Below are 13289 nucleotides of genomic sequence, written 5' to 3' on the forward strand. Positions count from 1 at the left end.
CATTTTGTGAGGATACTTGAAATACATTTAATAATAAAAGACAACCAACATTCTCTTTTATTTTTATTTGCATTTATTCTGTGCAAATTTACTCCCGGGCCATAAGTTTTTGTTTCTTCAGTTTCTTCTGGGATATCTGGGAAAGAAATAAAAATAAAAGGTCTGTTACAAGTTTCCTGGAGCAACTTGCACTATATCTTAAAGAAGTAGGTTGTAACTCAGGAAAAATAGGCGATGTTAATGTAAAGGGAGTCCAGTCTTTTGGCATAGAGAAATGGCACAGGGGGAGGGAGAGATGTAAGGAAATGAGAGTAAGCAGGAAGTCTGCTGCAGACTGGAGGCATCGAGACCACGTCTAAGTGGCAACAAGAATGGAAGACAATAGGGGCATTTGGGTGGCTCTGTCCTTTAAGTGTCAAGTGTCCAACTTTTAGTTTTGGCTCTGTATCTCAGGGTCATGAGACCGAACCCGGAGAGGAGCTCTGTGCTTGAAGAGTCTCTCCCTCTGCCCCACCCGCCCCCAACTCTTTCTAAAAGAAAATAAATGAAATTTTAAAGAAGAAGGAAAAAAAAAAAAGAATGGAAAACAATATATTTAAGCAGTAAAATCAACACAATTTAAATTCATTAGGCATGAAGGGAGGGGGTCTAGAATCACTCCCAGGTTCCCAGCTTAAAGAACTCTTAACAGTAGAAAAGAACAGTAAACTGATCATTTACTGAAAACAAGATTAGTTTGGAGAGGTGAGGAAGAGGGGAAGGGCCCATTTTTTGCCCATATTGCATTTAAAGTGGCTATGGACATGTAGGTGGGGCCATCAGCAGATAATTACATAGTTCTGATATAACGTAATACAAAAAAGCCAGTATCATAAACAAAACTGACCAAGACTGAGCAGTTTACCTTTTTCTTCTGTGCAACCTCCTCTTCTGGTTTAGGAACAATCTGCTCTTTTTCAGTAAGGATCATCTCAATGTGGCAGGGAGAGCTCATGTATGGGTTAATGCGACCATGAGCCCTGTAAGTCCTACGCCGCATCTTGGGGGCTTTGTTCACCTGAATGTGCTCAATGACCAGAGAATCGACATCTAAACCCTGGAAGAGCGAGAACAAAATCAACACCTTTATCTCAGCACCACTAACCCTATCACTGGCTCAAGTCCTTACCTTTACAAGGCAATTCTTAATTACATAGCGAAACTGTTCAAACACTTGTTTTTACCTTTATTCTAAGCACCTTTCCTTAAATGTAAGTAACTTATCAAAACCCAATGCTATATGCAGTTTGTAAGTGGCCTCCCTGAAAGTCATTAAGGGGAGATCTAACAGTGTCAATTTCTAAGCCTTGATGAAAAACAGGATTTCAGTCGATCGGTTTAGCAGCTAGAAGGGTTATATATAGCCAGACCTACATTTGGCCTAGATTTCCAAATGCAAAGGGTAATAATGGCTAATGCACAGAGGAGACCGACCCCTTTATTAACTAAATTTAATGTTTCTCCATTATGAACATAGGCAGCAAACGATATTAACCACTACTAAAGCAATCTCTATTTGTTCCAAGTGATTTCTACTGTTTGTATTTACAAAATTTTGTGAATTCTTAACTCGTATCACCAAAAATGTCTGTCTATGGTACTAGAGACGTTATAAACCCTTGAGTAAAATATAGGAGAGCTTATAGGGGAAAAGTTAAGATTTAACACCATGCTTTTGAAGATCTTCACTGACAAAATTTTGGTCTTCTGGAAATATGAGGTAGAGATTAAATTAAAAAATTAATGGGAAATTTAGTTACTGAGAAAATCAAGACAAAGAAACAAATCTGGGACAACAGCACCAGTAACTGAACAACCATCCAGGTTGTATACATATAAAGATGTTAATGGTTTGGGTACCTTAAGTTCAGCATTACTCTCTGCGTTTTTAAGCATGTGCAGTAAAAATTCAGCACTCTTCTTGGGCCACCGACCCTGTGTCCAGCCCCACTGTTTGGCCTGAAAGAAATCCAAGAGGTGATCACTCATTCCCCCAATTTAATTCAGTGTTACAACCAAGATGAATTTATTTTACCAAGGTTGCTCAGAACACAGTTTTTTTTCATGGTTAATCCAAAGGTGTCCTAAGTTGGTCATCACAGCAACCAGGAAGAACCTGATTAAAGGCAGAGTCTAAATATTCCTGCCCCACCCAATCACGTTCTGTTACAATGGTCATTTCAGATAGCAACTAAGAAGTCTCACCTGGGCACACCTACCAACTCCACCATTGTAGCGACGGAATGGCACACACTGCTTCTGCAAAGTGACGTCTTTCAGATACTTGGTGGCTTTTCGGATATGCATACCCTTGATGGCCTGGGCAGTTTCACGTGTGTTCTAAGTATAAACAGGAAAAACTGAGTTACCCATGTTAAAGGGTAACAATTCTTCAAGTAAACATTCAATTCTAGGTTTTTCAAAATGTCTACACTGAATCAGAATTAAAGGCTTCCCACCTTTTTTTTTTTTTAAAGATTTTATTTATTTGACAGAGACACAGTGAGAGAGGAACACAGCAGTGGGAGTAGGAGAGGGAAAAGCAGGCTTCTGGAGGCTTGATACCAGGACCCTGGGATCATGACCTGAGCCAGAGGCAGATGCTTAATAACTGAGCCATCCAGGTGCCCCAAAGACTTCCCATTCTTCAGGACTGAGGTAATGTAGTGAGGGAAGAAAAAAAAAAATCTGTGATTAAAAGCCAGGGAGGGTGGCTTAGCTGGGTTAAGAGACTGCCTTCTGCTCAGGTCATGATTCTGGAGTCCCTGGATGAGTCTTGCATCTGGCTCCCTGCTCTGTAGAGAGTCTGTTTCTCCCTGGGCCTTCCTCCTCTCAGTCTCTGGCCCTCATTCTCTCCTTCTCAAATAAATAAATAAAATCCTTTAAAGAAAGAAAGAAAGAAAGCCAGCCAGCCACGGAGAATTAGCTTGAAGTTACAGGAAAATAAATCCCAAACTCCTATGAAGTGTACGTTTTCAATCCCATCATGTTCTAACTATTTGTGCTCCATTATTTTGATCTCTACACTAGCTTAAGTGGTTCTCTTGTAGTTTTACCAAATTCCAGGAATCTTGAAGTGCTCATTATTTGACAATTACAGAGCCAATGTCTCAAAGGTGGCCGCTCAGAACGGATTCATTTTCACGGTAATTCCAAAGGTGTCCTAAGAAACGCATCACTGCAGTCACCTTTTCAGAATGGGGGCTGGGGGGATGCCCTGGAACATGTGACACAACTCTTAGACCGTAAAAGTGGATTCCCATACCTTAAAGTGAACACGGAGATTTGAACCTCTTGACTTGCATGCTAAAAAACGGAAAGTTTTGGTTAATTTTGGGCATCTCGTTGTTCCTCTTACCCCGCCCCCACGAAGAATATATTGTTCACTTACATTTCGTAGGGTTTTCCGGGTCAAGCGAATAGCGAACCATTTTCAGAGGTCACCTGGAAGGGAGGGGGAGGAATTCTGTCAACACGTATTTACTGTAACCGAGGCAGGGGAAGTACGTATGAACTCCTACCAACGGCCGCTCAGAAAGTGCTTGTTTTCACGGTTAATCCAAAGGTGTCCTAAGAAACGCCATCATCGCGGCCATCCTTTTCTCCCCCGGCATCTACCACGGGCTGCGGCAATGCTGACACAGACTAAGGACACGGACCCAGCAGCCCTCTGACCCTCCGCAGGAAAATCGTTTCAACCCCCGCTCTGGATCCTCAGGGGTAAAAGGACTGGACGCCTCGGCATGGCAGGGCGCTCCCGCTCTAGGGGTGCCGCCGTCTCCCCAGGTCCTTCTGGGCCATTACAATAAGCGCCAGCAAACTTGAAACAGCCGTTCAAATGGGTAAAGGCTCAACCCGACTTTAATTCCCCCCAAAACGTTCTCACGCTGCAGCCACACACGCACCGCGTACCCGGCCAGCACTCATCGCAAGACACAGGCTTCCCGGAGTCAGAAACCGCACTGACGACAGGCCGCCCGTACCCCTCGTCACCCCCATTCCCGCCCATCGCGGCCTTCTGCTCCGACACGTCCCCCTGCACCAAAGGACATCGCCCTCAGCGAAGAATCAGTAGCCGCAGACGCCTTCCTCCCGGGGGCACGGACATTAGCGCCACCGAAGCCAGGATGGCGGCGATGACCGGGGGATTCGGCAGTCCGGAGACATGGCAAACACTCACTCACCCCAGGCCGCTGAGAGGAAGAGGAAGCCCGGTGGCTCCTGGGAGAATTCATGAGAACTCAATCTCTCGCGAGATTTCCAGCCGAGAAACGTGATTCGAAAGGAGGCGGAGCGCTAGGAGAAAGGGAGTGTGGAATATGTTTTAGAAGGTTTGGAAATGAATTGCCCTTTTAGGGAATGTCTCAAAATTCTCCTTTTTCTGGTATCCCGAAATAAAGTTATGGATTTTAAATATCAGTCAATTAAAAACAGGGTTGTAGTTCTAGGACAGGATTACGTATTATTAGATAGAGACGAGACATTTATTTTCCAACATTTTTTAGATTTGATTATGTGATCTTGTACTCCTAAAACTGGTTAGTTAATGGACAATTAAGAAGATGCAAAGGATGGGATGTAATTATAATAATCAGAAAATTCTCAGGGGGGCGGGAATATCACCCAGTCAGTTGTACTGCAGTGGTCGAAGAGTGACACTTCTCGATCTTCTAATGATGCAGAAAAACCCTTGGGCGCAATCTTACCTTTCTTCTCACCCAAGTCATGTATCTGGTTATTCCCTCACAGCTATTGGTGGTGTTAGCACTTAGCCCTTTCAAGGGCGCCATTGGTGGTGTTAGCACTTAGCCTAACACCACCAATGGCGCCCTTGAAATAGAAGGCACTCCAAGCAAATTAAAACTCTAGGTGAAAGAACTCTGGACAATGCCCTAAGCACTCTTTGTTCCTTGACCTGGGTTCCAGAGACCCCAGTCCCAGATCGCTCTCCTGGACTCCATCCCATTGCCGGATAGAGGATGGAGCGTCCCTCACATGCTTCATCCGCAGGCTAAGAACGCCCAAACTAAATTTCCACTCCACGTCTCTTGCTTGAGCTAGCCCCAGACATCAAATTACTCGCCGGGTGAAGTTCTTACATTTGGGTTGAATTAGTTTTTGTGACTCAGTTTTGTTTGACATAAGGGTCTAAATTAATCTTTTTGCAAATGGATATTTAATTTTTCTGGCACCATTTGTTGAAAACACTGTCTTTATTGAATTGCTGTGGCACTTTTATTGACAATCAGTTGACCGGAAAGGGGAGGATTGATTTCTTTCTTTCTTTTGTTTTGTTTTGTTTTAAGAATTTATTTATTTGTCACAAAGAGACACAGCGAGAGAGGGAACACAAGCAGAGGAAGTGAGAGAGGGAGAAGCAAGCTTTCCCCTGAGCAGGGAGCCTGATGCTGGGCTTGATTCCAGGAACCTGGGATCATGACCTGAGCCAGAAGGCAGAGGCTTAACCCACTGAGCCACCCAGGCAACACTAGTCTTTTTATACTATTGTGACATTATTTTTTTTTTTTAAGATTTATTTATTTATTTGAGAGAGAAAGAGAGAGAGAGTGCCTGTGGGGGCACCAGAACTAGCATGAATGGGTGGGGGCAGAGGGAGAGGGGGAGAAGGAGACTCCCTCCTGAGCACAGAGCCCACTGTCCTGAGTTGGTGGGGGGGCTCAATCTCATGACCCTGAGATCATGATATACCTAAGCTGAAACCAAGAGTTAGATACTTTAGTGACTGAGCCACCCAGGAGCCCTGAGTGAGATTATTTTCTAATTTCATTCTTGGGTTGTTCATCATTAGTATGTAGAAATAGAACTAATTTCTACATTTTTAACTTGTATCCTTCACCTTGCTGTATTCCTGAGGACTCCTTCCTTTCTCATTATTCTGTTCACAGCAATACTATAGCTTTTTGTGATGTCTTCAGCATTGGTATTAGGGTAACGTTAGTTTTACAGAATGAGTCAGGAAATCTTTCCTCCTCTGTTTTATGAAAGAGCGTGTGGGGATGCCTGGATGGTCCAGTTGGTTAAGCGACTGCCTTCCGCTCAGGTCATGGTCCCAGGGTCCTGGGATCAAGGAGACTACATCGGGCTCCTTGTTCAGTGGGGAGCCTGCTTCTCCTTCTCCCTCTCCCTGCTACTTTGCCTGCTTGTGCTCTCTCCGTGTCTGTCAAATAAGTAAGTAAAATTCAAAAAAAAAAAAAAAAAGAAGAAGAAGAAAGAGCATGTGAAGGATTGGTATTATTTCTTCTTTTCATATTCTATAAAATCTAATATCTGTGGGATATTTTCAATTTTTGAGGGAAACAACAATACTTGATGTGGGTCAGTCATCATGCAAATGACTTGCTAGAGTTAGTTCATAATTTCAACATTAGATATTTACTACATTCCTTTTGATCCATTATATCTTTGAAAAGGTGGAGTTTCTGTGGTTGCTGTGATGAAAAGAAAGTACTCTGTAAAAATCATCATGAAGAGGAAATGAAGATGGTGGAGTCCAATAGGATCCCAAGGTCTGCAGATTTGTACAATGCCCAGAAGATGCACATATCTCATTAGTAAGAAATTATTATTTAAGAAGTAAATAAAGTTTTTTTAAGATTTTTAAAATTTATTTGACAGACAGAGATCATAAGTAGGCAGAGAGGCAGGCAGAGAGGGAGAGGGGGAAGCAGGCTCCCCGCTGATCAGAGAGCCCGATGTAAGGCTTGATTCCAGGACCCAGAGATCATGACCTGAGCCAAAGGCAGAGGCTTTAACCCACTGAGCCACCCAGGCGCCCCAAAATGAATTGTTATTTAAGAATAAAGTAAGTTTAAGAAATAAATACAATCTTTTTCTTCGTTTTATGCATGTTATTTTTTTCAGTTGGCTACCAAGGATATAAATAAAATATTATATGATAATATGTAATATAAAATATATACTATAAATATAAATATAATGTTTATAGTAGGATATATTTATTAACTTTTGGGAGCTAACTAGGAAATGGAAATGTTAGGTATTACTTTTGTCCTATGAATACTGAAAAGTTCTGAACCCAGAAAGTTTGGGAGCCTCTGCCCTAGGCCAAGAGTGTGGATGGAGAAGAATACAGGGTCTACAGTTGAAAACACACACTCTACCATGTAGATGTTGAGGAAGGGGCATAGACCAGCAAGAAAGGACTCAGAAAGAGCAATGAGGAAAGAGGAATACCAGGAAAATTTGGTTATCATGGAGTCCATGAGAAGCTCCTTTCAATGCTGTGATGTTAAGTAGGATAAAGACAAAAAAGTGACCATTAGATTCTATAGAAAGGTCAGTGGTGTTCTGCGCAACTGTTTGTAGAGCTGTAGGATTGAGAGCCAGACTGGAGCCAGAGGAGACAATAAAGAGAAGGGAAATTTTACTGTGAAAGGGAAAAGAGAAAAGTGGCAGCAGCTGGAGGGAAATGTAAGAATGAGAGAATCTTTTAAAAATATTTTGTAAGAGGCAGCAACCTCTTCGACCTCAGCCGCAGCAACTTCTTCCTAGAAACATCATCAAAGGCAAGGGAAACAAAGACAAATACGAACTATTGGGACTTCATCAAGATAAAAAACTTTTGCTCAGCAAAGGAAACAGTAAACAAAACGAAAAGACAACCATCAGAATGGGAGAAGTATATTTGCAAATGACATATCAGATAAAGGTATCTGATATCTATCTAGGTATCCAAAATCCATAAAGAACTTATCAAACTCAACACCCAAGAACTAAATAATCCAATCAAAAAATGGGCAGAAGACATGAACAGACATTTCTCTAAAGAAGATATACAAATGGCCAACAGACACATGAGAAAGTGCTCAACATTACTGGGCACCAGGGAAATATAAATCAAAACCACCTTATACCAGTCAGAATGGCTAAAATTAACAAGTCAGGAAACGATAGGTGTTGGCGAGGATGTGGAGAAAGGGGAACCCTCCTACACTGTTGGTGGGAATGCAAGCTGGTGCAGCCACTCTGGAAAACAGCATGGAGGTTCCTCAAAAAGTTGAAAATAGAGCTACCCTACGACCCATCAATTGCATTACTGGGTATTTACCCCAAAGATACAAAGGTAGTAATCCAAAGGGGTACGTGCACCCGAATGTTTATAGCAGCAATGTCCACAATAGCCAAACTATGGGAAGAGCCTAGATGTCCGTCAACAGACGAATGGATAAAGAAGGGGTGTGTGTGTGTGTGTGTGTGTGTGTGTTATGCAGCCTTCAAAAAACCCCAAATCTTGCCATTTGCAATGACATGGATGGAACTAGAAGGTATTATGCTAAGCAAAATCAATTAATCAGAGAAAAACAATCATCATATAATCTCACTGATATGAGGAATTTGAAAAACAAGCCAGAGGACTATAGAGAAGGGAGGGAAAAATGAAACAAGACAAAACCAGAGAGGGAGAAAAACCATAAGAGACTCTTCATCTTGGGAAACAAGCTGAGGGTTCCTGGAGGGGAGGGTAATGGAGGGATGGGGTGGCTGCGACATTGGACATTGGAGAGGGTATGTGCTATGGTGAGCGCTGTGAATTATGTAGGACTGATGAATCCCAGACCTCTACTCCTGAAACAAATAATACATTATATGTTAATAAAAAAAAAGAGGAAAAATATTTTGTAAGACATGCACATAGTAATTAATTCAAAAGAATCAAAAGGATATATAAGGAAATGAAGTTCTCCTCTGTTATGGACTAAACTGTGATCCCTAGAATTTATATGTTGAAGTCCTAACTCTGGAGCCTTAGAATATGACTGTATTTGGAGGAAGGACCTTTAAACCGGTAATTAAAGTAAAATGAGTTTATATGGATGACCAATACGATTAGTAATCCAATATGAGTAGTGTTATTATAAGAAGAAAATAGGATACACACACACAGACTGAGGAGGAAACATCTACAAAGTCCGGGAGAAAGGCCTTAGAAGAAACCAACCCTGCGTCAATCCCAGGGTTGGTCAAGGTCAATCCCAACTTGACCTTGGATTTCTAGTTTCCAGGACTGTAAGAAAATAAATTTCTATTTAAGCCTGCCAATCTGTGGTACTTTGTTATGAAAGCCCCAACACATGGATATACCTTTGCTCCCCAAAACTCCCAGTTCCCTACTTTCAAGGCTTCCACCAATACCAGCATTATATCCTTTCCAAAAATTTCTTTGAATTACACAGGCTCCCAGAATAGCATACTGTATACAATATTCCACACCTTGTGGAATATTGGAACCTTGGAAAAAGTTTCCACATCAGTGTATGTAAAGTTATTTCATTAAAAAAAATGGAGTTGGGGGCGCCTGGGTGGCTCAGTGGGTTAAAGCCACTGCCTTTAGCTCGGGTCATGATCTCAGGGTCCTGGGATCGAGTTCCGCATCAGGCTCTCTGCTCAGCGGGGAGCCTGCTTCTCTCTCTCTCTCTCTCTGCCTGCCTCTCTGTCTACTTGTGATCTCTCTGTGTCAAATAAATAAATAAAATATTTAAAAAAATGGAGTTGTATTCTGTTGGATGGACATAGCATAATTTATGTCTCTACCAATGGACATGTAGTTTGTTTTCAAACTTTTGCTTTTAAAAACAAGTCTGGAATAATTGCTCTGTATACAGGTCATTTTGCATATGTGAGATTACTTGTAGAATAAATTTCCCAAAGTGGAACTGTTAGATCAAAGTGCAAACACATTTGTAACTTTGATATACACAGTCAAATTGCACTCTGTCAGGTTTAGAAAAATTTATATTCTCATTAGCAATGTTTGAGAGTACCTCAATGTTTTCCATGCCTTCACAACACAGTGGATTATCAACCCTCTTTACCTTTTTTCTTTTCTTTTGTTTTTACCTCTTTACCTTTTCAAAAGTGTACAAAAAGCCATTAAAAGGTGTAAAATAAATAAAAAGTATTTAAAGGTCATTTGTATTCCTTTTCTGCAAATTGTTCATATTCTTTGTTTTTTACTGTGTTGATGATCTTTTTCTTTTTAATCTGTAGAATCTCTTTATACACTAAGGGGTTATCCATTTGTCCCTTGGTGGGGGTGGGGGTGGGGGTGGGTGGATGGGGGTGTGGAAAGGTAGGGAGGTAAGGGAAGGTGAGGGAGGGTGGGGGTGCATGGGGGAGGTGAGAGTGTGTGAAAGGGTGCTAGACATACACACACAACCCCCCACCCCTGCCTTTTCTGAAGGTCCCCCCTCCGCTGTCCCCCTGCCCCCGCTAGTTGGTAGACGTGAACTCACTGCCCAAAGCAACAGGGTGTGTTGGCTCTTCTCCCCGTGGCCATGGGGACGTCCAGTTACAGCCTCTGTCCAGATCCGGAAGCTTCCAGAGAGTGGTTGCCTAAGTAGAAAGAACCTGTATGTGTCCCTCCTTCTTGGGAACCTGGGTTAGCACCCACTCCAGTGTAGCTCATTAACCTGCAAAATACAGAGACTAGTTCCCGTTCTTATTGTAATCTGGTTGGGACAGGAAGTCGTTGGGGCGGACATGGAAGTGAGGTAGCAACTTTACGCCAGTTGACATGATTACTTATCTTCCCCTCCTTCTGCTACTTATTTAAAACTTTCAAGACACAATTTTAGCAAAAAAGTTTCTCAGCTAAAACCTGTTTCCCTTCAACCCTAACCCCAAAGAAGAAATACAATCCCAGACAAAAAGAGTTTCAAATATCCATTCACCCTCAACACCCCCCCCCTCACCCTTTGTAATTTGTACTTTGACTTTGTTTATGGTGCTTTTCACTTTGCCCAAAATGCTTTAGTTCTATGTTTTCAAATTTGTCATTCTTTTTTCTTTTATGGTTTTGTGTTAGAAAAACCTTCTCTACTCTGACCATTTTAAGAAATTCTCTCATTTGGGAGAGACTACACAGTTTTATTTTTCATGTTCGAATCTTGTCTCCATCTGCTGTAAAGCTTGAAATACCTTTTTCTCTTTGTCCAATCATCTTTGTTTTCCCTATTGATTTGCAATGCTCTCTTGATCATATGTTAATTGAGGGAAGAGTGGAGAAGATGGGAGACACTGGAAAGAGGTACACAGCTGTGAGTCCTCCAGCTGAGAGGAGAAACTGACTCTGCGAAAAAGAAGGCATAATTTTAAGAGCTGAGATCTTGCAAAGAAGAGTGGAGTTGGATCTGGAGCGTAAGTGCCCCCAGAGCAGGGCAGGAGCACATCATCACTGGTAGCGGGAGAGGACTTGGAGATGGCGTGGGTGCCTGCAGTTTTACAGAAACGGTGATGGGAAGAAACATGGTTGACGTTCGACAGCACTTGGCAAGAGCAGGCGTAGTTTCAAGCATTTTACATGGGTTTTCTCACTGAGCAAACTTTGACGGTCTTCTCAAAGACCCTGTGAGGCAGATGTCCTTGCAATCCCATTCTCTTAAACCACCCGAGGGATTTTGGAGAGAGGCCATTTACTGAGTACTTCCGGGAGCGTGGGCCCCGATTAATGTGATTTTCAGAGTCAGAGACTTGGAGGGTTCTAGGAACAACCTTGCAAGTGGATAATAATAAGATCCGGAGCAATTTGGGACTTGTGGTCAGAAGGAAGAGTATCTGGCAGTAGAAGGTAGTAGAAGTTTTTGCAGCAGATGATTCTGAAGGCATTGCAAAATGCAAGACTGATTTCCCACAGCAAGGAACATAAGAAGGTATGTACTCCTAATACACCTAAATATGCAAGGGTCATAGCATTCAGTTCAGTTTTGTCAGCATTATCTCGAATGTTTCATAGTGTGGTGTTTAAGGGCATAGACACTGGAGCTGGACTTCTAGTTCAAGGGCTGCCATTCACTAGCCGTTTGACCTGGAGAAAGTTACATAAGTTTCCTGCATCTCAGTTTCCCTATCTTTATCTTTCCTTATCTGTAAAATAGGAATGATGATAATAGAGCCTCCCTTGCAGGGCTGTCAGGAGGATTAAACGGGTTCCTATTGGTAGCACTTAGAACAGTGCCTGGGACGTGGGAAGTGCTACATTAGTACCTGTCAAACAGAAAATTACTATGTTTCAGAGAAGGATGTCCTAGGTTAACAGCATGACATGTTATGGATTTCTTTTTTTTTTTAAAGAAGCTTTTTCATAGCATTTCATCCTATCTAAATTCTGTTGCAAAGTTGTGGACATTTTGGGGTACTTTTCCAGCAGTAGTTTAGTACCCCGTCTTCACGGAGGGCATTGTTTTAGGATATGGGAAATACTTTCTAAATTACAGCAGGGAATATCCCAATGGGATGTAAAATCAGGGATGTGCTTAACAAACATAGTGTTGAGTGAAAGCAGTCACAGAAGAGTATGATTGCAGGGCGCCTGGGGAGCTCAGTCAGTTAAGCGGCAACTCTTGGTTTCAGCTCTTGAGATCAAGCCCCACGTCAGGCTGGGCACTTTGCATGGATCTGCTTTCGATTCTCTCTACTTCTCCCTCTAACTCACACAAGTAAATAATAACAAGTAATCACAAGTAAATAAAAATCTTTAACAAAGAGAGTATGATTGTATTTATATTATAAGACTTTGTTTACATAAAAGAGATAATTAATCTTTTCTGTAAGCAATCAGCCTCGTGGTGGCCTCTGGAGGGGGCAAGATGCCTGGAAGAAGGTACAAGGTGGCTTCTGATGGCAGGTGCTGGTGAGGTTCTGTTTCTTGATCTGGGTGCTGCTGGTTACACAGTTTCTTCACCTGTGTACTAACCCAGTTTATGAAAATTTGTAGTTATACATGTGTAATAGGTGTTCTTTTCTTTCTTTTTATTTTTTTTAGTATTAGTCTTCTTTTTAGAAGTTGCAGTACTTCTAAATGACTGTGGGCATTAGTTGTCTTTTTTTTTTTTTTTAAGATTTTACCTATTTATTTGAAAGCGAGAGAGTGAGCATGAGTGGCGGGAGGGACAGCAGGCTCCCCCCTGAACAGGGGGCCCTGGGATCATGACCTGAGCCAGAAGGCAGATGCTTAATCAAGTGAGGCACTCAGGCATCCCAACAGGGAGGGCATTAGTCTCACAGAGCTGCCTTAAGGAGGTGCCACAGACTGAGCGGCCAAACCATGGCTTTTTAACAATTTCTTTCTTTCTGTCATCATGAATCCATTTGGCCAAGAAGGTGCTGCCTATACAGGGGGGTCATGCACCATCTATGTATAATAATGCCAAGGGACAGTCCACTGTCTAATGAGGAAGACAGCAAGACACAGACGCAGTCTATAAAGGAGT

General features: G+C 42.1%; 1 protein-coding gene and 3 non-coding genes across 5 annotated transcripts; all 4 read right to left on the reverse strand.

The window, feature by feature from the left end:
* Positions 1 to 55: 55 nt before the first annotated feature.
* On the reverse strand, positions 56 to 4306 carry RPL17 (ribosomal protein L17). 2 transcript variants are annotated; one of them, XM_013055904.2, is made up of 7 exons: positions 4224 to 4306; positions 3431 to 3483; positions 3305 to 3345; positions 2245 to 2379; positions 1900 to 1998; positions 905 to 1096; positions 56 to 136 (listed from the first exon to the last, which is right to left on the reverse strand). In XM_013055904.2, exons 2-7 carry the CDS (start codon positions 3468 to 3470, stop codon positions 89 to 91), a joined length of 555 nt encoding a protein of 184 aa, XP_012911358.1. In that variant the 5' UTR covers positions 3471 to 3483; positions 4224 to 4306; the 3' UTR covers positions 56 to 88. The 2 variants fall into 2 exon arrangements, with proteins under 2 accessions (XP_012911358.1, XP_012911359.1); XM_013055905.2 differs by lacking the exon at positions 4224 to 4306 and adding an exon at positions 3952 to 3970.
* LOC123387693 lies at positions 2079 to 2144 on the reverse strand. The gene has a single exon (XR_006602200.1). It is a non-coding gene; the product is annotated as a small nucleolar RNA SNORD58 (small nucleolar RNA).
* Positions 3159 to 3223, reverse strand: LOC123387694. Its single transcript, XR_006602201.1, has one exon. It is a non-coding gene; the product is annotated as a small nucleolar RNA SNORD58 (small nucleolar RNA).
* LOC123387695 lies at positions 3566 to 3631 on the reverse strand. The gene has a single exon (XR_006602202.1). It is a non-coding gene; the product is annotated as a small nucleolar RNA SNORD58 (small nucleolar RNA).
* Positions 4307 to 13289: the final 8983 nt, after the last annotated feature.

This window comes from Mustela putorius, unplaced genomic scaffold (genome assembly GCF_011764305.1).
Source record: "Mustela putorius furo isolate JIRA1106 unplaced genomic scaffold, ASM1176430v1.1 tig00003858_pilon_pilon_pilon, whole genome shotgun sequence".
In the NCBI taxonomy this organism is placed as follows: domain Eukaryota; kingdom Metazoa; phylum Chordata; class Mammalia; order Carnivora; family Mustelidae; genus Mustela; species Mustela putorius.